This window comes from Cenococcum geophilum (assembly GCF_001692895.1).
Source record: "Cenococcum geophilum 1.58 unplaced genomic scaffold K441scaffold_2, whole genome shotgun sequence".
Taxonomy (NCBI): Eukaryota; Fungi; Ascomycota; class Dothideomycetes; order Gloniales; family Gloniaceae; genus Cenococcum; species Cenococcum geophilum.
The window spans coordinates 4,118,437-4,144,611 of record NW_027137560.1 but is presented as its reverse complement, the minus strand read 5'-3'; the positions used below and the strand labels follow the sequence as shown (position 1 = coordinate 4,144,611).

At 45.3% G+C, this 26,175-nt stretch overlaps 6 protein-coding genes across 6 annotated transcripts; 4 read left to right on the top strand and 2 right to left on the bottom strand.

Moving 5' to 3' along the window:
* The first annotated feature begins 1,808 nt into the window (after positions 1-1,808).
* Positions 1,809-3,290, top strand: K441DRAFT_651427 (short chain dehydrogenase/reductase). The gene is made up of 3 exons (XM_067647191.1): positions 1,809-2,507; positions 2,578-2,663; positions 2,715-3,290. Exons 1-3 carry the CDS (start codon positions 2,010-2,012, stop codon positions 3,238-3,240), a joined length of 1,110 nt encoding a protein of 369 aa, XP_067509992.1. The 5' UTR covers positions 1,809-2,009; the 3' UTR covers positions 3,241-3,290.
* An 888-nt stretch (positions 3,291-4,178) lies between these two features.
* On the bottom strand, positions 4,179-5,964 carry K441DRAFT_103197 (uncharacterized protein). The gene is made up of 4 exons (XM_067639916.1): positions 5,281-5,964; positions 4,936-5,222; positions 4,719-4,886; positions 4,179-4,668 (listed from the first exon to the last, which is right to left on the bottom strand). The coding sequence occupies exons 1-4, from the start codon at positions 5,594-5,596 to the stop codon at positions 4,309-4,311; spliced, it is 1,131 nt and encodes a 376-aa protein (XP_067509991.1). The 5' UTR covers positions 5,597-5,964; the 3' UTR covers positions 4,179-4,308.
* A 301-nt stretch (positions 5,965-6,265) lies between these two features.
* Positions 6,266-7,912, bottom strand: K441DRAFT_702396 (aldehyde dehydrogenase). Its single transcript, XM_067653400.1, has 3 exons — positions 7,845-7,912; positions 6,833-7,794; positions 6,266-6,775 (listed from the first exon to the last, which is right to left on the bottom strand). Exons 1-3 carry the CDS (start codon positions 7,866-7,868, stop codon positions 6,322-6,324), a joined length of 1,440 nt encoding a protein of 479 aa, XP_067509990.1. The 5' UTR covers positions 7,869-7,912; the 3' UTR covers positions 6,266-6,321.
* Positions 7,913-13,605: 5,693 nt separating this feature from the next.
* K441DRAFT_702395 (GMC oxidoreductase) lies at positions 13,606-16,004 on the top strand (the record flags this gene model as incomplete). The annotated part of the gene is made up of 7 exons (XM_067653399.1): positions 13,606-13,631; positions 13,896-13,993; positions 14,052-14,335; positions 14,391-14,511; positions 14,594-15,016; positions 15,113-15,396; positions 15,461-16,004. 7 exons carry the CDS (start codon positions 13,606-13,608, stop codon positions 15,956-15,958), a joined length of 1,734 nt encoding a protein of 577 aa, XP_067509989.1. The 3' UTR covers positions 15,959-16,004.
* Positions 16,005-17,380: 1,376 nt separating this feature from the next.
* Positions 17,381-19,049, top strand: K441DRAFT_651424 (thiolase). The gene is made up of 3 exons (XM_067647190.1): positions 17,381-17,670; positions 17,719-18,529; positions 18,577-19,049. Exons 1-3 carry the CDS (start codon positions 17,506-17,508, stop codon positions 18,912-18,914), a joined length of 1,314 nt encoding a protein of 437 aa, XP_067509988.1. The 5' UTR covers positions 17,381-17,505; the 3' UTR covers positions 18,915-19,049.
* Positions 19,050-22,090: 3,041 nt separating this feature from the next.
* Positions 22,091-22,930, top strand: K441DRAFT_673021 (carbonic anhydrase; the record flags this gene model as incomplete). The annotated part of the gene is made up of 2 exons (XM_067650610.1): positions 22,091-22,106; positions 22,314-22,930. 2 exons carry the CDS (start codon positions 22,091-22,093, stop codon positions 22,928-22,930), a joined length of 633 nt encoding a protein of 210 aa, XP_067509987.1.
* Positions 22,931-26,175: the final 3,245 nt, after the last annotated feature.

Here is a 26,175-nt window from a genome sequence, read left to right as displayed (position 1 = left end):
GGTATTTGCGGCTTCCCGTTAGCTCCACTGGCCAAGAGTGCTATAATGGCGTACATGTTGGATTATTGACAGCACATATCTCTGCCGATAGTATTAAAATCCATCGGTGATTGCCTGTGGCTCACTAGCTCCATCATTAAGGTGTGATATGTTCATGAAACCCCAAATATATGAACGGTTTGATATTATCGAACCCAATAATAGTGTGAAGACTAGTTCCAACGTTTCATAATTCCCATTACACAAAAGACACCCCAAACGCGGACTTCAAGGCGGTTCCCTGCGGCTATGAAATGGCAAATTTACTGTCAAGCTTGAACGCAAAATCTCAAAATTTTCCACAGGCGCTTTGCCTACTTAGTAGTTGAATCTATTTGGACCAGTTAAATTCTGATCTAAACAATGTTGTAATATTATATTTGGATGACCCACTATTTATCCTCCGTTTGGAGCAGCAAAGTCAGCACAGCGTGTAGTAAAGTCATTGGTAGATGGGCACGCTTTAGTTGGATTGCCAGAAGGGGCAACTCCGGTAGGCTAGTTAATGGCCAGACAATTGCCCGTGCCCGTAATAATAACGCTGTGTCCAGCAAGAGGATCCCTAAAAACGTCCGATATGCCGTAGTACACGGTGCCACCGGGTTGGTCGAGTGCATAAGCGAAATTTAGCTGCGAGCTATGATCAGAGGCCATTTACGCCACACGTGATTTTAATATAAAGCCTCTAGTTCTGGTGTCGTAACGCATTTGTTCGGTATAGCGGCCGCCATGATGGAGGTTTGCTTAGGCTTAATGCTAGAGCCGACGGATCAGAGAAAGAGGTCGACCGGGTAGTTGTTTACGACAATGGCGTGTCCAACTGAGGGGACGGCCGCTGCGAAGGCAGAGAGAACAATCTGGGACAAACGCATCTTGGGCGAACGAGTGTGGTGACTTTCAAAAACAACAGATTTGGACAGTAGATAGGGATGGAAAGATAAGACAAAAGCAAGTAATTCAAATTTATACATACCTACACCCAGATTTACACCATTATTAGGACTACACTTTGTCTTCCGTAATGTATTGCAGCATGAGCATCAGGAGACTGGAGCCAGAATCATGGGGCCAATCTCGGGATTCTGCAGCAGCGGTGGGAATGGCTTTAATGACGTTAAGGCAACCACCTCCCGTGCTACAAACATAATTGTGTAAAACTTGGCACTTGGGAAAGCTGATCTCGTAATGCTTGAGGAACAAATGATTTATATCGCTACCTGAATATAAAGTTGAGAAGCAATTAGTACAAGTCCATCTTCCCTTGATGATGCATAATCTTCTTCATGGTCACCGGTCTTCGTATTCAGGTACATGTACCTAATATGCTGCCTTGTACTCTCGCGTTGGGGAGTCAGGAGTCCAGTAGAATTCGTGACTAGGTGAAGGTCAAGCGGAATGAAGGCGAGAAGAACAGCACTGATTGACCGGTCTTGTGCTGACTTGCGCTTTGCCTAACTTCGTAGTTATGTTCTGGGTTCCTTTTACCTGTCGATCATGTGTAGATCCCGGTTGTAGTTGGACGGCAGGTCACCCTCACTGCAGTATTGAGAGGTCGTTGTGCAAGATAGTCGGGAGGTTGCGGCTACGTGCTGTTCTACGAAAATTTAGGGAAATACATAGAGGTGGTACAAGTGACGTTTATCTTTCGTCCGTCGTTTAGGAGTGTTCGAATGTTGATAGGGAGCGCTGGAAGGCGGAACCTTGTTTGGCGCCTGCCGTCTGCTCCTTCACCACTCAACGCTCGGGGCTTGCGATGAAACGCTTCGAACTGCAGAGCCATGATAGAAACCGCTGAAAGAACACCATGTCTCCTTCTCCCTCCTCATCCCCCTCAATTGCACCTGTATCCCTTCCCCAAGGTTTAGGATAGATTTTCCGTTGTATATTTATCTTCTAAAACCACCTTAATCATATATCATATTTCCAACCGTGCGCCCCTCCATTACAACCTCCACAGCCTTATACCCGCCATGACTACCGCAAGGGTCATATCGTCGTCCACATCTACCGCCTTAAAGCCCGAGAAATCATGGCATCATCACTTGACAATCGACTTGTTCCTGACGGTCTTGAACCGCACGTTTCTGCACCCTTTCGTCGCCTGGATGCTGCCCCTCTCGCTGCGCGCCCAGGCAACGCCTTATACGCACACCGCGATGCAGGCTACCATTGCTTGGGCCTCGCTCCTCACCCTCATCTATATCCTCGGCTTGATTAGTGACAGAATCGCGTACGGCGCGGCGCGTGAGGTAGATCTTAGCGATGAAGTGATAGTGGTGACGGGAGGCGCAAGCGGGCTAGGAGCGCTAATCGCGGATGTGTATGGAATGCGCGGGGCGAATGTGGCGGTGGTGGATGTGCGAAATGTGGAAGAGGATGAAGCAGAGGAGAAAGGGATTGTGTATTATGAGTGCGATGTAGGGGATAGAAAACAGGTTGAAGAAGTGAGGAAGAAGATTGAGGAGGATGTAAGTATCACAGCATCAAGGCGCATTGTCAGATGGAAAATTTGGTATGCTGATTTGGCTGTGTGTTTAGCTCGGCACTCCCACCATCCTAATCAACAATGCGGGCATTGTGAACGGAAAACCTCTCCTCGACCTGTCCCCGGAGGAGATAGAAAGGTTCGCCCTCTCCTTATGCTTTCGCCCTAACATAGCGCTAATATCTGCCAGGACCTTCCGTGTAAATACTCTCTCCCATTTCCACACGCTCCAAACCTTCCTCCCGGGCATGCTTGCCTCCGACCGCGGCACAATCGTGACTATATCCAGCGTTCTCGCGCGCCTAGGCGCTGCTAATCTTTCCGATTACACCGCCTCCAAAGCCGCCTTGCTCGCTTTACATTCGTCCCTCCGTGCTGAACTCGCCCGTAACCCACAGGCCCAGAATATTCGCACCATCCTTTGCACGCCAGGACAGCTCTCAACGCCTATGTTTGCCCGAGTCAAAACGCCATCGAGTTTCTTTGCACCGGTTGTCGCGCCTGTAGATGTAGCGAAGGAGATTATTAAAATGGTAGATCGAGGAGAAAGCGGAGAGATTGCTGTGCCGCTTTATGCAAGGTGGATTGGGTGGCTTGGTGTGCTACCAGTGGGTGTACAAAGTATCGTTAGGGTGTGGAGTGGGGTTGACGCGGCAATGGCCAATGGAATCATGGGAAAGACAATGACTACGGAGGAAGATGAGAAAACAAGTTGATAGAAAGCACATCAAGAAGATAGTTTGAACACTGTACATTGTGCAGGAATTGGCTTTGCGTCGTGATTTTTAACTCCCGGTCATGATAACAGTTGTCTGATGCTCTAATCAGCTCATTGTAAGTTCCTCTACGTGTTCCAGAGGCCAGAGACAGGAAGACTTGAACGCTGGAATATCTTCACTATTGGTACAGAAGTCAAGCTCATGAAAGAATTCCCACTGACACTATTAAGGCATTACTCGTACCCCAGCCTGACCAATAATTCCCCCGAAAAGTCAGCTTCGACTTGTGACACCAATAAATCTGAGGTTGGAATCCTTGCTAGCATCATGTACAAGGTCATCCGAGGATAATAGTATGTTTTAGCGAAATTTATGAATAACTAAGATTTCGGGTGATGAAGGTAAAATTTCTGATAGAATGAGAGGCTCTGGCTGCAAGCGGGTCCGAGAGCGACCTTCTACAAATCCTAAGATGCTTCAGGTTCTCGAACCCTTTTAGTGATCCTAATGGCGTTATCCTCAAAGGAGTTGATGGCATGTTCAAATAACCTGAGCCTGAAGCATCCAGCCCAAGTGATTGCAATGACTGGTGAAGCAGGAGAACAGGAAGGTCTATAGAAGACCTATTGCCTACATAGCCATTCCATTTGCAACTGAATAATTTTAGAATCATGCGGGCGTTCGTAAAATGCGCGATGGAATTAACGCTCAATTCGCAATTTTTAAACGTGAGTTCTTCGACGGCCGATATTCGTTGCTCTGGCCACCTGGGCCATCCTCCACCCAAAGGCGTGTCTGAGGCCATGGCGAGAGTTTCTCATTAAAATTGTCATTGGTGTTGTTTGCTGCGAATTCCTTCTCTAATGATGGGAAAGTTTAATGTGATTGGGGTAGGTATGCATCTCCTTTTTACCCCTCCATCTAAAGTGTACCCTGAGGTTGAGGAGATAGATGGTAACACGCATGTCGTTGATCCCCCCCCCCCACCAGCCTATTAAATACTGCGGTAGGCTAAAGAGCTTGTCACCGAGGCATACCGTAGAATGGTTATGTGCTAATCCTCCTCTATCTCTCTAAATTAGGTGGATCGTGTCCTTGGCTTTGGATTTGTCGGGGCTGGAAAGGAATGGAATTGTAACGCTCTAATTGAATTAGAAGTAGCGCCTCCACGTCAGTTGTGCCATCTGAGGCCAAACAGCCGATGTCCTTCCTTTCTTCCATGATCTTATCAATGGCTTCGCCCAGCCCAGTTGCGTGCAGAACCTTCGCGATGGCCGCGTGGGCCCCTAAGAGGGTTGGACTGGGAGGCGGTACGGAGGGATCATGGTTCGTTAATTTTACAACACCATCTTTCGGAAATAATGGCAAATACATTGTCGGAAATTTGCGGTATCGTCTCATTAAATATACATCTTGCTCATCTTGCTAGGAGGTATTAGGAAGTGGTAGGCTAGAGTACTAGGGAGTATACATACTTTTGGTTCAAGCGCAAACGTAAACGATCCAAAGGATTTGTGAAGATCTCGTAGGAGTGTAAGCGCATTCGAAGGGTCATTGATGGTGCTTGAGCCAAGATTGACCTGAGACCGAATAGAAGGAAAGCATCTGTATAGCGTATCCCAAGTTGTTGCGGTAGTTAAAGACTAGGCGTATGTAAGTAAATCATTATAGTGATAGTAGGGAGTGTGCAACTTGGGATTCTGTAAAATCACCGAAAGAAAACGGGATTATATGAGCGCATTCAGTGAATGCCGTTTGCACTTCCTCCATCTCCTCGGAAACTATCTCGCTGGGCGCATTAGTGTCGTACATTCCTGTAGCCAGGCACCGATGATTATCACGTCGAAGACAGCTTCTCTTGAGGTCCGCTTGATCCTTTCTAGAGCTTGGCTCAAGATATGTCCCGATCTCGTTGATATTTGCTTCTGCTCCGTTTCGGGGAGAAATCTCCACAACTAGTGTTCGTCCTCTAGCCTTTACTATAAATAATGAATTTAGTATTTTTCTATAAAATAGTAGGAGCGAGGGTCTTAGTACTTGGTAGAAGGAGCGCAGTCACCAAATTACCCCTTAGCTCGCGTAGCTTCCCCTTCGCGGCGCACTCAAGGATGTCGCTGCAGATGTTCCACCGACCGTCATCAGGCAAATTCCCTAGAAAAGATCGTAGAACTATATCTGTGTCATCCTTCCCATCTTCAGGGACATATTTATTTAACATCTTCTCCGCAAGTTCTTGAGTAGACTTGGTTGTAGAGACGGGATCTTGATGAGATGTATCTGCCTCTGATGGGTTTGGAGTGGTAGTAGCAATATTTATGGATCGCAATTCTCGTAACCCTATGCCTCTGGGCATTTTGAACTGTTAGGTAGCTGAAGGAAATGGCTGACTCTTGCAATGTAGTACAGGGTCCGGGAGGTTCGGTGTCCCCGTGCGCGCAGCAGCCTAAATTAGTATGTAGAGCTAGCAGAATTAGATGTAGTAGCTGCTACAGAGGCAACCCATTGAACTCCGTCGGCAGAGTCATGACCGTACTCATACTTAAGCTCTGCGTCAAGATAGGTGGTTGAGGAGTAAATAAGGACAGTATTAGCGGCAGTCGAGGCCTTTAAAGGGGTGGACGAGGACTTCCAACAGCGGCAGCGGCAGTGCGTTCGGAGCTCATATTAATGAGAGGAAGGCTCTATTACACTAAGATCTAGAACGAATATCACGATATTGGTAAGGAAGAGAAGTTGCGAACAACTTCAAATGCTGGCGTCACTACATTTAATTCTGCTAGCTCTACATACTAATTTAGGCGAAGCTCAAGCGAAATTAGACGCCACCGCTGCGCGCACCGGGGGGGACGAACCTCCCGGACCCTGTAAAGCAGTGGGTGGTGAAGTATGTGAGATTGCTACGTCACAAAACGCTTAGGGCAGGGGTTTTCTAGGCAACTTCCACCCCTGCTGCCCCCGCATCGCAATGCGAACCATGTCAATCATGTCCATGTAGGTGGATAAAAATTGAGGGATGTGACAACTAAAGCACTGAACCAAGATCAATCAGAGTTCCTCTACTCTTCGTTGGGTTGTTTCCTACATGACGTTCTTCCAAACCCACAAAGACCTCGAATTACAATAAGACTTCAACCCCGTCGTGCCCCATTCACTCCCAATTCCACTCCATTTATGGCCACCAAAGGGCACATTAGGGGCGACATCAAAATGGCTGTTGACCCAAACACTCCCCGCACTTAGCTGCCGTGCAATCCTCTCGCCTCTCTTCAGGTCTTTGCACCACACCGATGCCCCTAGGCCGGTCTTACTATTGTTTGCTCGTTCGATAGCATCGTCCTCGTTCGACCATTTAAGTAGGGGAACGATAGGCCCAAATGGCTCCTCGGTAACGATCCGCGAATCTTCTGGCGGATTGTCTATGATGGCAGGCGTGATGAAGAAGCCATTCGTTGCTTCTTTAACACCACCTTCAAAAGCGGTTTTCCAAGAGCATTTACTGATCTCGGAGTACATATCTTTTACTTTCTCATATCTAAGATCCAAAGTAAGTGTCTCGATCTTATTACGGTCCACAGGGACTGAAACGTACTGCATACTATTCTGAATAGGTCCAACCGTAACATCTGGCTCAAAACCATCACCCGTTTTGATACTCTTGGTAAATTCAACCATTGCATCACGAAATTGGTCGTAGATCTTTTCATGCACGTAATAGCGCTTCACCAGCATACAGATCTGTCCCGAATTCAAAAACACCAATGTTGCTAACTTTGGAACGATCTTCTCGATATCCACGTCCTCGCAGATAATCGCCGGATCATTGCCTCCTAGCTCGAGTGTTACCCGCTTCAACGTCTTTGCACAACTCTCCATGACCTTCTTTCCAGTGAATATTGAGCCTGTAAAGCTGATCTTATCGATGTCCGGATGCTCGGTTAGCATAGGTCCAAGGTCATCACCTCCACTCAAGACCTGAAAGACTCCGGGTGGAAAGACCGACATGCCTATCTCGCCGAGCTTAAGATCGCAATATGGAGTGAAGGGGCTAGGCTTAATGATGAGTGTGTTCCCTGTAATGAGCGCTGGGCCAAGCTTGCCCATTCCAAGCAGGACCGGCCAATTCCATGGCACGATACCGCAGCAAACGCCCAGTGGTGGAAAAGTCTGATAGACTATCCGTTCATCATTCTCATCGAGGACTTCATCCTTGATCTCCATAGTCGCGAATGCTCGAAGCCAGATAAGAGTCATGTCAAATTCAGTTTTAGCAAGGCTGAGAGGCTTGCCCTGTTCTTGAACGAGCAATTTCTCCATGTCTTCACGATTTGCTTCAATGGCATCCGCGAAGGCGAGGAGCAAATTCGCCCGTTCAGAGAAAGTAGTCTGAGACCAGGCTCGAAATGCATCACGAGCATGTTTTACCGCGGTGTCAACATCTTGTTGGGTTGCAACAGGGACTTCGTACAGAGCTTTGCCAGTCGAGGGATTGACTGAGTGCCTGGTTGCGGCTGTAGGCACAAGCTTGTTGTTGATGACGTTGCCCGGGTATTTCTATCATAGTGTCAGCGCCATCTAGTAACTAGGCATTCTCTACCTCGTACCGTTACATCAACTTTGACACCCATTTTTACTTGCTAGAACTAGCTTTTGACAGTTTAATTTGTCAGCCAGGCAGGTATCACGACAAGTGACATTAGCTAGCTGATGGGTAGAGACACAGAATTGAACGAGTGATCTGTCTTTTATTCAAGGTGGCTCTAAGAGCCCTAATATACATAAGGAAAATAACCCTAGTTCGACCTTCGGTGTCCGTAGTCATTCGGTGTCCGACACCTCAGCAGTAAAGCTACCTCCGTGGCCAACACACCCCCTCAGATCTGACGCAGAGCGGCAGAGCTGGATTACCGGATTAGGCAGTCGGGATAGACGACCTGGTGGTAAGCTTTGCTATTACCCAAGTATTAATTTATTAGATGTCTGATATTGCGGAGCCCTACCACTTTAACAAATTTTTGATGATTTTGCTTTGAGAGAGCTTTAGTTAGTCCGTCTGCAACCATTTCGCTTATTAGTACCCATTGTACGACGAAGCTTCCGTTTTGGACCTCTTGGCGAAGCCAGAATTAATAGATATCTACGTGTTGGAGCTTTATAGATACCATAGGAGTCTCTTTTATCACGATCCGTACTAACTGCTAATTATTATAATTAATAATAACGTCCTGTTCTAGATTAAATCTAATGGCTTTAAAGATCCGAATTATATACTTAACCTCCCTACTAATATAAGAGAGAGCCAGGAGTTCTGCCTCCGTAGTAGATTTTATAACTGCCTTTTATCTAGTTGCCTGCCATACTATAGGCCCATTAAATAAGCTTATTAAGAACCCCTGTGAGCTCCGACGTGTTAGAGCATTATTAGCAAAGCTTATATTAGAAGCAGCTTTTAAAACCTGGTTTATCTTATACGGCGTAATAGTAGAGAACTTAAGAGCTAGGTATCTAGTATTATAGAGATAGGTAAGCAATCTGTTAATCTTCGTAAGATAAGCTGGTAACAGATTTTATAAGAACTTAGCCAGCCTACTAACTAAGAAAGCAATGTCTGGTTATATAGTAGATGCTGGATATATCGCAGAACCTATATAACGTTAATATCCTTTTATCTAATTTGGCGTAGCTTCTCCCTTATACGGCGTTAATTTCTGGCCCAATAGTGGTGTAGCTAATAGCTTTAGATATTCTAGATGGTATATTAAGACTAGCTTCTTAAGATACTAATTTAAATAGAGCCAGAGCTTTCCCTTTTATTAATCTTGTATAATATAAGTGTTTAGGAATAATATAAACTAAGGTATTTAGCGGATCTTAAATCGATCTTATAGCTGCTTTAGGATGTCCTCCATCTGCTAATAATAGCTTGGGTGTCCTATAATTAGGATGTTGTTAATATAGAAGAATATAAAGATAGGTTCAGTAGGGTAAATATAGAGATACGGCTTATCTGGTACCGCTTTTAAACCCATGCTTTATAGAGTAGCAGACATTTCTAAAAACCACAATTTAGGAGATTTCCGTAGTCTATATATTACCTTTCTTAGACAAAAAAAGAATCTAGGTGGTAGGTCTATACCCTTAGGGGGAATAAGGTAGACCTTATTATTAACTAAGGCATTAACGAAGGCGTTAACTGCGTCAATCTGTATAATATCTAGGTTAAAGCCAGCGATAAGAGTATAAAGTAAACGGAAGGTTCGATAGGCTGCCGTTATAGCTTTAACCTCCTCTTATAAGACTGCCTAAAGGTCTCCGCAGACAACTAGACGAGCCTTAAATCTTATAATAAAGCTATCCAAATCTTCCTTATACGTAAAGACCTATATAGTAGGAAGTTAATAGACCTTCTTAATTAGTTGTACCTTGTCCTAGGTCTGCTTTCCAGTTAAGGCCTTTATCTCAGTATAAGCAGCTACTTTAAACTCTATAGCGTACTTATAATTAAGCATCTCTTTCTATAACCTTAGTGGCGGTAGAAAGTTATTTTAATATCTATATATCTTTATAGCAGTAGTATAGAAAGCGTGAGCCAATAGTATTATATCTGGATTAATAATATTACTATTATTAATTTAAACCGCAAAGGCTTGTTGTTGTAGATCCTAATTTAATATATCTTTCTTCTTTACCATAGACCGCTTTTTATAGCTAGAACGTCTCTTACCCCCTAATAATAAGCCTGCTGTCGTCTAAGGTTCGGAATAAGGTATAGGATCTATAAACAGTGGTTTGGTAACTTTAGAAGATAACTAAGTAGTAGATGGTGTCTGTAGCGTAGATGCCGTAGTAAATAGTAATTACTAAGGCGCTAAAGACGCTAATGGTTTAGACGGTTCTGGAGTTAGCTTTGGGGTAAATAGCTAATAAAGTTCTTCTATTAAGATCTAAATGCTTTTTAATATAGGAGTAACGTTGATATTTGCTAAATGCGGTAGTCTTATATCCAGTTCTTTATTAAAGTTCTTTATCTAGTCCTTACTACCATCTTAAAGATTATCTAGTAGGTCCTGGACTTACTAAAAACGGTCCTTTTAAGCCTATAAGATAATAAGGTGTTCTGGTGTTTTAGGAGATTAATATCTCTTTAACTTATTAATTTATATATTATAAGATCGGATAATATAGTTGGTGATTAGTATCTATATTCTATAGATATTTGACGCTTTTATACTAACGAGATAACCTATTTAGGCTTATGGCTTAAACTTTACCTTCCTAGGAATACCGTGTTTAATGAGTATATAGGTTAAAAATCCGGCTATATAAAGTCCTACTAGCTACAGCTTCCGTTTATAAAGCATCTTAAATAGGGTCTCCTAGTTAATAGACTTAATAGGAGTTTAATTAAGTAGGAATACTGCAAGGAGCATAAACTCGGGCCATAGATCTATAGGTAACTTTGCTTCAATAATAGCAGTCCTTGCTTATTTGGAAATGGCTCTCCCTAACCTCTTTATAGGTCTATTTTGAGCTAGGGTATATAGTATTAATTGCTTAATAATACCTCTGTTAAGCTAGATAAGGTTCTTTACCCTAGCGCCTATACCTTGCTCCTTATCTATATGCTAAATACGGATACCTTAAGTATTAAACTTCTTTATAAATGCTGTTATTGATTTAAAGAGTAGGAGTAGTGTCTCTTGCTTATGGTTCTTAATAGAAAAAATACGGTGGTACTTTATATAGTTATACCAAAAGTAAGCTATATACGTATCTCTATTAAACCCATCTTATTCTATAATAACGTTAAAGTAGACGCGTTTAAAGGGGTAGGTCCCTTTTGCTGATATTCTACAGGATATCTACTATGTTATCTTTCTAAGAATATATGGTTTATAAAGTAATATACTATACGGAGTTCTTCCTCTGTCCATCTTAACTACTTTAACCCCATCTGCCGTAGTTGGTAGATAATCCACTAACTCTATATTATAGTGTAGTAAGCGTTAATGCTATACTTTATTATATGCTAAGGTCTTAAATCTAGTAGATATAGTGTAGGTAGTAGGAGTAGGTAGTAAGGTAGTAATGGCATTAATAAGGTAGAGACCTCTGTATTTTATAAGGTTACCAAATAGGCTTCTATTATCTTTATAGCGCAGATAATTTATAAATTAGTTAATAATTACTCTAATCCTACGGAGCTTTGCTGCGGATATTAGATTAGTATAAAAATAGGGAGCGTATGCTATATTCCTTAATGTCAGATACTAAGTTAGGCGTTATTTCCCTACCTCTATTGCTAAGTTAATATTACCGTATCCATGGATTTCTGCTTTAGAATCTTTAGCTATTACTATAGATATACTTGGCTTAAAGTCACGGAAGTATCTAATATTGTTGCAGAAGTGGGTGTCTACTATAGTATTATACCTTTAGGCATTAATTAAAGACAGATCTAGATAATCCTGTGATGATATTAATAATAAAAAGGATATTATTACAGCAGCCGCTGTAGCTTAGGGCCTATTTAGATCCTTAATTTTTTCGGCAGTAAATAAAGCTAATATAGACGTTCTTAACCTAGGACCTTCCTTCTTAATCTGCTTAAGCCTCCTATTATAATACTACTTGTTTATTAGGACCTTAAGCCATTCCTAACACTTTCTTAAATACTCGTTATTTGGTATAAAGTTTATACCTTAAAGAGACTAAAACAGTTACTTATAATTCCTTAACTTATAGGGTAAACCATAAGTAAAGCACTTTGTCTTAGGCGATTAAGAGGGTACTAGGGTAGTAGACGTCGTAGGATCTATAGCTGGCTGCCCTAAGAGTATAGTATAGGCGTTATGTCTAGTATTTAGATGCTTATAGAGGAGGTTAAATTCCTTAATTATTATTGCCATTTTAAGCTTCTCTAACCTCTTCGCTACCTTTTAAATAAAGGTATAATATAGAGCTAGATAGATCTCCTTACAGTCCTAGATAAAGGCTTGTATAACGCTGCTCTTCATTACCTCTATTAACCCTTCCTCTAGCTCTTTACTATTCTATATAATAGTGATATAAAGCTAAAGCCATAACTTTAGTGTCTAACATTTAGGCCTTTATTTCCGTTTCTTAAGATTATCTAATACCATTTACTGTAACGTAGCTTAAGATAGCTTTACTACCTTCTTTAGCTGTCTTATAATTGAATATAGTGTGGTTAGGTTTTTAAGATACCCTAAGAAGTTAGTGCCTATAGTAGTATGCAAGAGTGCTATAAACGTATAGAGCTTCTCTTCCCGCTTTAGGTAGTCCTGTTATTAGAGCTTATAGAGCTTAAAGAGCATTCTCTATATCTCTAGAGATTACTAAGGTTATTATCCTTAACTCAATAACCCAGGTGTAGCTATTCTAGTAGACGCTAGAGTTGCTACTAATGCTGTAGGAGCCGCTACTAGTGCTGCAGAAGCTGCAGGATCCGCTATTAGTGCTGCAGGATCCGCTACAGGTACTGCAGGAGCTGCTACTATCGTAGGTATAGCTGGCTTAGTGTTTTACTTAATTTCGTTCTCCGTCTTATCTAGGTTAATATAGTCCTAGATCTTCGCAAAACTTACTTCTTAGCGGATAAATTAAAACTATATAGGCCAGTCTTTTTAGGTTAGCAAAAGAGGGTTTATAGAGTCCTTGGTTGCTATAGTGGCTTTTGTTTTAAGGTTCTTTTAAGGTTATATAAAGAGACGCGCTTACGCATAAAGCACGCGATATTTCGTAACAAACTATGCTCAAAGAGGCTTAGTGGTAGTCGTCTGGCCACTAAGATCTTGCTGGTGCTTAGAAGGTTACCGGGCTCATAACTGTCAGCCAGGCAGGTATCACGACAAGTGACATTAGCTAGCTGATGGGTAGAGACACAGAATTGAATGAGTGATCTGTCTTTTATTTAAGGTGGCTCTAAGAGCCCTAATATACATAAGGAAAATAACCCTAGTTCGACCTTCGGTGTCCGTAGTCGTTCGGTGTCCGACACCTCAGCAGTAAAGCTACCTCCGTGGCCAACATAATTGATGAACACTGGCTCGACGGGAGAGCTAGAGATATATCAGTGATTTCCTCGACAGGTCTAACCCGATAAGAATTGAGCTAATCATCTGCTGATTTAATCTTGGCCGCATCTAACCCCGCTTTCGTTTCTTCTACCTCCAGCTTACATCTAGTTTTGTAAAAGTGCAGCTTACCCTTACCAGTCAGGTACCGTAACTAACTTATCGTTACGCAGCCCGAGCTTTTGCCTAAACTACCATCCACTAGCCCGCCCTCAGCCAATCAGCTCTCTTAAATTCTCAGCCTCACTGCAAGTTGTCCGGCTCGAAAATGCAGGTCGGAGGACCCAACTACGTGTATTTAATTGCCTAAAATGAGCACGTGGTCTAAGGAGCTCAATCGCGGCGCAATTTCCGGGCACAGCTCGGCGAGAGCTAAGTTGAATTGCGCAGGGCAAAGCAGAAGAGATGCATTAAGTGGCGTCCACGTCCTCTTCCCTCGAGGAAAAGCGCGAATCCAAAAACAAGCTGCTAACATGCTCTTCAAAGCGCTCCTCCTCAACATCATCACCACCTCCAGATCGGCGGTCATTCCCTTGGCAAATATGCCCGCATTGTCAGAAAAGAGACCGTTTCAAATACATCATATGATTTCGTTATAGCTGGAGGAGGTATAGCGGGTCTCACAGTCGCCGATCGCCTAACTGAGGACTCAAAAGGTGGGTTTGCTGCTGATGAATTTTCACTAAGGTTCATGCCCTCAAATCTTATCTATAGTATCTTTTCTTGTAGTGGAATATGGCCCTTTTGACCAAGGAGAGGCAACTGTTCTTATCCCTGGTGCCTACAACCCCTTCTCTTATTTATGGCAAAAAATCTTCGGTACTCCTCAGGCTGAACTGAACAATGTAACATTATTTGCTCCAATGGGAGCAGTCGTTAGTAGTGGCTCCACGGTGAACACCGTGTTCTTCGTCCGTTGCGCGAAAGAAGACTATAGTTCGTGGGAGTCACTAGAAGGCAATGCATGGGGATGGGATGGTTTACCTTACTTTAAGAAAGTAAGACATAGACACCTTTGATACCTGTTGCCATATTTACAAATATCGAAGTGAGAACTTCACAAGGCCGGATCCGTCATTGGCCAGAGATTACAACATCCCTTGGGCTGATGCAGTACATGGTTTCAGCGGACCAGTCCAGGCAAGTTATTCTCCATTTAACTACGCAGGGGACAGTATGCACATCTTTCTCTCAATATGGATGCTCTTGTGCCGACCCAATATTTATAGAAAACTTCTAGAATGCGACCACAACAGTTGGCATAAAGGAAGCAACAGATCCAAACGACGGTGGTGCTATTGGACTCTTCTGGCTCTTGAAGGCGCTAGACCCGCGTAACGAAACTCGATCCTATGCACGCATTGCGCATTATGATAGGGTGATAGGCTCGTGGCCTAGCTATCATCTCTTGGCTGAGCATGATGTTAGTAAGGTATTCTTGAAAGAGAAGAAGACGATTGGGATCAAGTACATATCCCGTAATACTGGAGAAATTGGTAACGTCACGGCCAAAAAGGAAGTCATGGTAGCAGCTAGCGCTATGCATGCGCCCCGGATCCTCCACCTTTCCGGAATTATGCCAAAAGCGTATCTCCAGAATTTGAGGATTGATACAATTGCGGATCTTCCTGGAGTCGGGCAAAATCCCAGGATCATGACTCTTGACATCAATTATAGTTGTGCGTATCCGTTCCGCAGATCTTTAGTGTAGGAATTTTCCGACGGGTTTCGATATGCTCCCACAGTGACGTTTGGCCATTTCATCCTCTTCAAAGTACTCTCGTTGCCATTACTGAAATACCCCCCAATCACAGTTCAATCCAATATCGAGCCTAACGCTGGCACCCTGTTATCCAATACAATCTCCGACGCGGAAAAACTTGCACTTTACGAATCCTCGCGGCAAGGCGCATACACATTGACTCGGCAGACGGCAAACGTTTTCATCCAGTTGCCTCTGGGGAACGCGACATCGAAATACGCCTCAATCGTGAACCTCGCCCGATTCGAGGACCCAGCAAGCTTCCTCCCGTCAAGCACCGACTCACTGTCCTTACAGGTTACGTCGCGCAGCGAAACATCCTCGCTCAGAAACACGGCCTCTTCAGCGCGCCCGTCGGCAGCATCAGCTGGAACACTGGCCTGACACCACCATCTACATGGTCAAGCCGTTCAGCCGAGCCTCCATCACGCTCAACACGACGGACCCGCTGGCGAACCCGCTCATCGACTTCGGCTCGCTCACGGACCCCATCGATCTCGAGGTCGTCCTCGCCCTGTTCCGCAAGAACAGGGAACTGATGGCCACACCGCCGATGCAAGTCCTCGGGCCAACCGAGCTGAGTCTCGGAGCCAACCTGACCACCGACGCGCAGTTGAAAACGGTGTCGAGGGGCCTGATAGGGCCGCCTAATGCGCATATATACTGTACGGCTGCTATGATGAAACGGGAGCTTGGCGGCGTGGTGGATGATGAATTGAGGGTTTATGGCGTGACGGGGTTGCGGGTTGCGGGTGCGAGCGTGTTTTCATTGACCCCGGGGAGTGGGCCGCAGGCGACGGTTTATGCCATGGCGGAAAAGGTATGTGGGAACTTCCTGGCTGCATATGACAAGGAGTGATACCAATGAATTTAATTCAAAGCCTACGGATACTATTAAGAAGCAGTATGGTATTACGGCGGCTTAGCTTAACCCCTGAATCGGATGGTGAGCAAGTATAATGGACCGCTTTACAGCGAGCACATGAAGGTTGGTCTAGTAGATGAAGTCCAGCCAGCTCATTTGACGCGTATGATAAACTTAGCTATCAGATACCTGGTGATCACGGCACGTAGCCCAAAGTGATAACTCATAGCTTTTTCGCGCAAAAGCATTTGCATAGCCTGCCTCAAACCAGGCTATCAAGCCAAAGATGAAGACAACAACGAATCTCGTAATAGTAGATATTGGTCTCATGAATGAAACGAAAGCATTTCCGCGTTCTTTTGGTGCATTGATAGAAGAAGATCCGCCTGGTGAGGCTGCTGGACTAGCCGAGACATCGCTAGTGCTTGGCGTTTCGGTAGTAGTAGGGGCTGTCTCCGTTGAAGAGGCTAAAGGCGGTGATGAGGAGCTTGATCCAGAGTCTGATTGAGCGGTTATAGCAGTATTAGGCGGACCAGACCCAGGTGCCCGTGAGGGTTGGATATTCTCCAAGGAAATCGCAGAGCTATCGGCCATCGAGATGAGTCCTACTTGATAGTTTCATTACAGCAGTAAAGGATTTGAGCTGAGTTGAAATAGGCCCCCTGAATGCACCCTTGTCAAGCCATTCACGTCAGCATATGGGGACTTTCTGTCTGAGGCCACCGCAGGGCTGGCCATCAATACCGGCAACTTTAGATAGACACCCAGAGATTTTTACGCAGTCATCGCCGGTGGAATATTACCTATCTGAATATTATGCTAGGTATTAGTGGTTACCTAATGGGTAGGGAAATCTTGCTTTCATAAAAAATGCAATTTGGTGGATTCAGGGGCAACCAGAGACATCACACCTTGCGCCTCTGAAACCACGCTGGAAGCATTGAGCACGTGACTAGATATCGTTGGAGATTTTCACACTACAAATACATTTACATATAGAGCACTCAAATAGTTTGGACCCCTGCTTATCCAACGAGAACGTGGTCTGTGCGCGAACACCAGAATCAAAAGTACGTGTATGGTCACGGAGCCTTGATCTAATTGATTCTATTGGCCAGCTCTTATCGATAACAGTTGGACACAAACCAGCGTTGGAAGGGATAGACAGGCCTGCACTGATTGGAAACAGTGTTGAGGAAGATGGAATTTCCAACCGCTTGAGATAAAACCCGTATACGTAGTCATATTATGCACAGAGGTAATCGGACTAGGAGATCTCATCGCAGCCTTTCCAGTAGTTTGTCGAAATAAGCCATGAAATCGCCGTGGAGCTCTCGGTTAATGGCCCAGAAATTTAGAGCGATACAAACCGATAGCTCGGGCCGAGGGCGGACCAAGCAACCAGCATTCCCCACAGCAGCTACATACGTCAACTTGCGCACACATCGCCAACATGTGACGAAGCAGTAAACAACACGAGCCGTCTCTCTGTTTCCTCATTTCTCTTTGCATAAGCCCTGGCTGAGCCATCTAATACCGCAATGTCCTCCGCTCTCCGCGCCCCGCTTGGCTCCGCCGCCCGCTCACTTCCGCGAGCACAGCAAAGACTCGCCACTATCCAGCGTCAATTCAGCACATTACGGCCGGCGCAGAAGGAAATACGGGATGCATACGTTCTCAGCGCCTCAAGAACACCTACGGGAGTCGTAAGTCTTCCTGTAGTCTTCCGGAGCCCTCTTTGCTCACTCCAATAGTTCAATGGTGCCTTCACAACCGTCCCCGCCCCCCAACTCGGCGCTACCGCAATCAAGTCCGTGCTGGAGAAATCCAAAGTGCCAGTCTCAAAGATAGATGCTGTGCATATGGGAAACGTGCTCGCCGCCGGCATGGGGCAAGCTCCCGCTCGACAAGCCTCCATCTTCGCTGGCCTTCCTACCTCGGTCGAAGCCACAACAGTGAACAAAGTATGCGCATCGGGTCTCAAAGCCGTCACAATCGCTGCGAGCACAATCCAGCTGGGCCAGGCCGAAGCACAAGTAGCTGGCGGGTTTGAGAATATGACGAGGGTGCCGTATTACCTCAATCGGGCAAGCCAGCAGCCGGCATTTGGCGAGCAGAAGCTGGTCGATGGGCTAGTTGGAGATGGTCTGTGGGATGTGTATAATCAGATCCATATGGGGAACTGCGCGGAGAACACGGCTAAGAAATACGGCATCTCTCGGGAAGAGCAGGACGAGTTCGCCATTCTCACATACAAGCGCGCGCAAGAGGCCTGGGCTGCTGGACTGTTCAAGGATGAGGTCGTGCCGGTGACTGTGAAGACTAAGAAGGGCGAAGTGGTGGTTTCAGAGGACGAAGGATATAACAAATTGAAGCTCGAGAAGGTGCCCACGCTGAAGCCTGCGTTTGTGAGGGATGGAACTGGGAGTGTCACTGCTGCGAATAGCTCCTCATTCAACGATGGTGCATCAGCACTTGTGCTAGGAAGCAAGGAAATTGCAAAGCAGTACGGCAGTGATAGCCGTGTTCTCGCACGTATCGTCGCGTACGCTGATGCTGCAATTGGTTCGTATATTCAAGCCCCTCCTTAGAGTCTTGCTAATTTAGAATAGATCCCATTGATTTCCCAGTTGCACCTGCCACAGCGGTAGAGAAACTCCTCGCCCAGTCCGGCCTCCAGAAGTCTGATATCAGTGTTTGGGAGTTCAACGAGGCCTTCGCCGCAGTCATCAAAGCCAACGCCAAGATTCTGGGTCTTGGGGTCGAGAACGTTAACCCCAGAGGCGGCGCCATCGCACTCGGACATGCACTCGGCAGCTCGGGCAGCAGGATCCTTGTTACTCTGCTACACCAACTTAAAGTGGGTCAGTATGGCCTTGCGGCGATCTGCAATGGGGGCGGTGCAGCGACAGGAATTATTGTACAGAGAGTCTCGCCAGATGACTTATAAGGCAATTCTCTCAAGTAAATAATAAAATGAGATACTTCTCTTGATAAGCTATCGGAGGGACATTTACATGTATATATGGGAAAATGTATCTCACAAAATTCATAGCCCCTAATTTAGCCCTGGTGTGAGGAGCAACCATTTTGAGTTTCACAGTCCCTCCCTGAACAGCTAACACGCATGTTGGATTAGGAAAATAACCCTATCTGAACCGTTCATGCGACAGACCAAACAAAGCGGTGTAAGCACAGCCCAGAAGTCTAAGTTCAAGGTGATTTTCCTGTTCATCCTCTTCCTACTTTGCTATCATTCCACACAAAAGCTCAAGACTCCTAAGCAAGAACTAGACGGAGCAGAAAAAAAGTCTATTTACTGAACGTGTCATCAAGCGCAAGACCTGTGGATTTTATGAATTTTCTATCCCAAATGAAGGTCAGAAGCAACTCAATTAACACTCTACTAATCATTTCTATAAGTATTTGACTTTTTGCAACTCAAGGTCCTGCAGGCATTGAAGGAGTTTTACCAGAAAAATTGGGTTCAAACAAGCATGTCATAGCAATAATGGTACGAAAATCATGAGGTCTACCCCGCCATATCTGCAATATTCTGATGGCGGTACGATTAATTTGCACTGCATCGGTATGTTGACTTTTTTGAGCTTACGCTAATAGCATCGCAAGTTTAGACGCCTCTGAACCCCCATATTATGCTTAACAACGGTATCCTGCCTCTCCTTAATAGCTGCAAATATAGTGAACGAGAGGTTGGGCTATAATCTCACAAGGTACAATGGACGCGGAAATACTTCTCTTCACATGTAAGCTTTTGCAGTGTGGGAAATAAATAAGCGACTTGATTGTAAAATGTAGCTCTAGAGCCTCTCTATATACACGAGGAAGACACAGGTAATAAGATGAAAGGGGAGACTACTACGTGACTAAAACAGCGTGATACGTAAGTGATACGCAGGCGATACGCAGTCGATGCGCAGGTGATACGCAGGTGTTTTGGCATAGTACCGGTAGTCGGTTACATCACATATCGGGACGGCCACCACTAATGCAGCGGAGCTAGTTTTGGGAATTGATTTGAATTGCTTCAGTGTAAATACTTGGTTTCAGAAGAGAGAAGGGAAATGGTCGTGGGCGAGGGCGAGCTGTTGTCTCATAATTGCTTCAAGACTGCCATGCAGTGTCTTCACTTCAACGTCAAAGGTGTTGTCTATGGAACTCCACAGCCGTAACCCGGAGAATGGAAAGCATCATGGGCTTTCGTGCTCTTTGTGTGTTTTGTCTAATGGGTCCGAGAAGTTTTCTAGATGAGAGTATAGCAGGGGCAACTGGTTTCACTGCTCCCTAGGTATTGGCCATGTGAAGAACTTAAGTGGTCAAGTGATAGATACTTTCTAGCCTGCAAAAATCTCGGGGAACGAATGAGGGAGCATGTTAGACGATTCTCGTGAGTCAGTATGACTGTTGAAGACCTTCCAGATGGAGAGGAAGAAGGGCACATAAGCAGACCATCGCGTGGAGCAGTGAGCTTTAGATTTCGATTCAGAATACACTGTAGGTGCTACTCTCTTCATCGTTTGACTGGGTGAGTATGCAGCCTAGTCACATGCGAACACACCTCCGGCCTGAGGGGACTTCCGAAATCGCACTCCGAACGAATTTTTTCAATCTTGCATATCCGATGCCAACCAACAGATCGGAAAGTTACTAATGTCAATTGGCTGTCTCTCTTATTACATCAGAAAGACATTGAACTGCGGTGAAAGCTTGCCTAGATTAGCTTGCATTGTGAGATTGTGGGGGTTCTCAGCCCTATTTCGCTTGGCGTTGGAGTTCTTCCCCGGCGGCTCCAATTTCCTGGTTGACTACGGGATACCTTTTACGGTTGGGGCAGCGTTCTAGAACCCTTAGGAGGCTCAGAGTAATGCTGAGGCTCAGAGGTTGGGATTCGGATTTGCCATCTGCGAATTTTGAGCAACCCAGGCACCTGTGAGCAGAGAGACCAGCCTATAATTGGGCTTGGGGATTAGATGATAGAATGACAGCAGCGGGATATAGGGCAAAAAACCGAGCTAGCGTTAGGGTCGATGAACCCCAACGATTGATATCTTCATATGTACAGATGACAGCGGACAAGACGGGGGCGAGAGCTGAAATCTGGTATTACGAACATGCGGTAAAACATGAAACAATCAAGTCACAGATTTTTACACCCTGTCTCCTCCAATTTGACAGCGAATGTAACTTTACGCGTACTGCGGTAGTGGTTATCAGAGCACCATAGAATGATTCTCTCGCCACAATTGAAAGCGGCATTTGTATCAGAGCGCAGGATGTAGGCTGAATGCTGTGGTGTGGCAGTAACACGCTCCCACATAAGCGATATGGTCGAGATAAAGGCAGTGGCTGGAACCGTCAGCGTTTCGTGGTGATCAATCCAAGATTGACTCCTGGCTTTTCCGGATATGCATTGAACCGTGGGGCGCCATCGGTATCACTATCAGAGCTTTTGCGTTAGAAGTCTGTCCCACCTTGTGCACGGTCCCACCTCGTGCACAGCACCAAAATACGTCTTTTTGGAATACTTATATCTTAATAACCATAATACCTATTTATATAAAATTGTAAATATAGCTTACCAAATAGTAAGAAAAGCATTTTATAAAATAAAAATATAAAAATAATATAATTTATAGTATAATATGAAAGAATATCACTTTTATATAGGTTAAAAAATAAAAAGTATTATATAAGGTCTAATTTAAAAAAAAAAAATTTATAAAAAGCTTTTCTTACTATTTGATAAACTATATTTAGAATTTTATATAAATAGATATTATGGTTATTAAGATATAAGCATTTTAAAAAGACGTATTTTGCATAATTTTGGTGCCGTGCACGAGGTGGGACCGTGCATGAGGTGGGACAGACTTCTATAAAAACCCCTACAACAGCCGCAACGAGGCAACGGAAAGAGAAGAAATTTTCGCGTTTTTTGGGTGCAGCTTCTATACAGTTACCCGTGACTATCCGCAGAAGTTGGTGGCTTTGAAAGATAATAGCAGCTGCAGGAAAGTATCCCGATAGCTGTATCGCCGTATCGCAGTGTTCCTGGTTCCTGTGTCATTGTATCGTCGGTCGCACTGGCTTTTAGGTAATCGCACAATGAGTCTTTCACCAGGTGAGCAATTGCCCATCCCAAGATCATCGCACAATGCGCGTTCGACTGCTGGCTTCAACAAAATGGCTGAGGCGAGCCCCCCAGCCTAGCTATATAGCTGCTCGGCCAGCATGTATAATACCGGCAGCGCACAGTCATGCCTTTCCTTTTCGGCCAAAGTCTTCTCCATAGAGCCATGCTAATATGCAATTCTCACCTGATTTTTAGACGCCCTGGAGCGAATCGTTGCCGGAAACAAGATCTACGCGAGGAAGATCATCGAACAGGATCCTCAATTCTTCAAGACACTGGCCACTAGCCAGAGTCCCGAAATTTTGTGGATTGGCTGCGCCGATAGTCGAGTCCCCGAAACCACAGTCTGCGACTGCAAACCTGGAGACATCTTCGTCCACCGCAACATCGCCAATTGTCTCCACGCCGACGACCTCAACGCCTCCAGCGTCATCGAATATGCGACTGCATATCTTAAAGTGAAAAAGATCGTAGTCTGCGGCCACACAAAATGCGGAGGAGCTAACGCTGCTCTTGGGGATGCCGATCTGGGCCCAACTCTCAACACGTGGCTGCTGCCATTGAGAGAGCTACGTAGGAAACACAAGGTAGAGCTGGAAAGCCTTGTAGACGACGATGCGAAATCGATTCGACTTGCAGAACTGAACGTTCAGCAGTCTCTCGACGTGCTTCGCAAGCACCCGACTGTTAGCAAAGCGATCAATGAGCGCGGCCTTACACTGCACGGGATGATATTTGATATTGCAGCAGGAGAATTGAGAGTCCTCAATGAGGCAAAGAAGGGCAATGGGCTATGGAGTGCCCCCCAATAAGCGCCATACAGGAGTAAGCAAGATGCTAGTGGATTTAGCATAGAACTTGGATAGGTCATACGGCCCTTAGATGACGTATTCTTAGAGCATAGCCTTATTCCAGTCGTTTTTCAAACGCCAACAATTATCAGGATTTTCGTCTCTCATGCATTATCAAATTTTCCGTTTTTGGTGACTCAATGTGATCTAGGCGCTGACGAATAGAGCGCCCACCTTCGGGCACTTACAAACTCCGATAGTAATCCGCTTTCCGCGTGCTCCCAAACTGGATATATATTCTTCAACTCTTCCCTCGGTGTTCGATACAACAACAGTCAACGGACATTCTGGCCATCGACACATCTTTCAATCTTTCATACAGCTTTCAAGCGGCCCCCCCCAAGCTCTCAAGCTTTTCATCCAAACAAACAACATGATTGCTACTGCTTCTACCCTGGAGACTCCCCAACAAGCATCCAAACAGGGTTATGCCTCTACACGCCAATATTTCTTGGGGAGTGTGGAAACGGGCAACCACGCATTTGCCCGGCCTCCCATCAGAGAGCCTCTTCCTCTTATTGACCGCGTTCCGCCAAGGAAATCAATTGAGCTCGGCTCCCGGCCAGCTGTTCTCTGAGGGTCAGATGGCCCGCCAAACTATATTTGCTTTTTCTTGGCGTTTTCAGTGCAGCAAGCCAGCACTTGAGCAGAGGTACGTGATTAAGCCCGAGAGTCCGATTTTTCGAATTCTAGTTGTTGGTCAAGCTGACTGATCTACAGGGTAATATGACATCGCAACGGCTAGGAGACGCGCGTGCTATAGATGTTACAGGAGTTACAGGAGTTACAGGAGTTAGGGTTTTAGAAATTCAAGAATCTTCTCGGAAACCCTGCAGATCGCGCCTTTAGTACCAAATCCTTAAATATTTTTATCACTCCAAGCGGGACTTCTACGTGGTACAATTATTATCCCCGAATTGATTAGCCATACACCATGATCGTTCTTATCAATAGGCACATTCGTTGTCTTCGCATTGGCCCATATGACGTCAATCTTCTGCAGTTCCCTAAAGGTGCTCTTAAACCGATACGCCCATCTTCTCCGTGACAGCTCAGACATAATTATGCAGCATCCAGTCTCTCCATTAGTCAAAATTAGAGCCTTATATCCTCCTAGTCCAATTGGTTTCGAAGACTTGTAGGTTCCAAACACGAAAGATAAGCAAAACTGCTTGAGAAACACTCTGACTAGACTATCCCTTCCCACGCTAGCGTCCACAGCTTGGCGCCAAGCCTATTAACATCAGTATCAGAGCCAAGCTTTCAGTTTAACTAACGAAAGCCTGTGATTGGCCAAACCCTTATCGATATGCGTGGACGTAAACTAGCGTGGGAAGGGATGGCCTGTCCATGGCATGAAACTAACTGAAGCGCAAAAGATTCGACTGCAAGTATATACGAAGATGCGCCGTGGAACTTCCATGTTTAGACAATACTAACTACAATATAGATGCGGAAAGATCTTAACAGCGATCAGCGATTTTCCCCATAATTCTGTACATCTCGATGAAGGTAGCCAAGACTAAGAACTCAGTCACCACTTTTTAAATAATTCGCAGAGCCTCTTGTCTTGTATAACATGATGAACTGGATCTGAGGATAAAAGAATGAATGAAGCTATGGAATCTAACTACGAGGAATATAGGCCTTGATATAGGCCTATATCTACGGGGTCCGGGGTGACTACTATGGATACTGAAGTAGTTGCTGCGGAGACCGAATAAGAAGGGACTCTGCTTATGTAAGCAGGAAACGCATGTGGAGGACTCCTCTAGTACCATCGTTACACCCCCTAGTGCTCCACCAAAACAGAAGCAGACCCTTCCTAAATTAGTATTGAACTTGTTTATATATAAAAGAAACACCTCGTAATCCTCCGAGTGTATTATAGGTCCTTTTTAACCTCTCCCTGAGCTGTGATTGATTACCCGTCACGAGCTCTCTACATCATTCCCATCTGCGTGGCTCCGGAGGTAGTCCCTTAATCGTTCTTGTCCACTGATGCTGCAATAAAGCGTTTACGAATGCGTGGGCGAACGCAAGGGTAAGGTAGATGGCTTTTGCGGCCAGCTCCTTCCTTCCCGTCCTATGGAGTATGGTATAATTAAGCTGTGGCTTTGATCGCGTACGCGTGTTCGCCATGTCACGTGTATCGATTCTGTCCCTTGAGGGAGTCTTTTCCTGGCGGAGGTAGTCTCCTAGATTAGGAAGGTCTTGCTGGTCAAGACCTGCCTGTTTTTCGTCAGTAAGGGGAGGTCGATTGGGCTGTGGTGCGATATCGTGATCGCCAGAAGCACCCCCCGATAGTGAGGCCCTGGAGACCTCATCTGCCTCTTGAAATCTTCTGATAATATCTACGACTGGCTCATAGCTCAGTTCGTTATTGGTGAGGGGAGGTTGATTGAGCTGCAGTGCGATGTCGTGATCGCCAGAAGCACCCCCCGACTGCGAGTCACCCCCCGACTGCGAGGCCTCAGAGACCTCGTCTTCTTCCTGCAAGGCCCGAGAAGCCTCGCATCCTTCCTGCAGTGACCGAGAAGCCTCTTCCTGCGGTGACCGAGAAGCCTCTTCTGTCTCCTGCGAGGCCCGAGAGACCTTGTCTTCTTGCGGGGCCCGAGAGACCTTTGGTACAGCGTCCTTGGTAGGAAGTTCCTCAATAAGGCGCGGTGGTGCGGGATTGTCCAATAGGATAAATGAATTGAGACCGTTAATGCATGGAATGTAGGCTACTTCTGCCTGATCTTTAACGAGGTTAATTGTATTGTGGAGACCGTTAAAAAAGGCTCCCTTCCCCTATAGAACACTAAGCGAGACGATATTTGTAAAGAAGTTAGGACAGTGATATACTTTGGTAAGTATAATTGTATGGGCTGAGTGGTCAGTTCGGGCGACTGTAAGCTCGACTAATCTAACGCCAATGGCCTTTATTAGGCCTCCTCCCGTCTGGATTTGGAGAGGTTTAATTTCCTCATACTGTACGAACCTCCTAATGTCGTTGCATATGTGAATATTTGAGCAACTATCGGCCATCTAGGAGTCCTTAATATTCGTTCCTGAAGCTGTAGCTGCTGGCCCAATAGCCTACGTGGCAAAGATTAAGCTAATTACCGAATTGGTAGCTTAAGAGGATTGATTGGATGTCCCCCTAGAGGCCTTATTCGTATTTAAGGCTGCTCCGTTTTAATTACCTCCGCTACCAGAGCGTT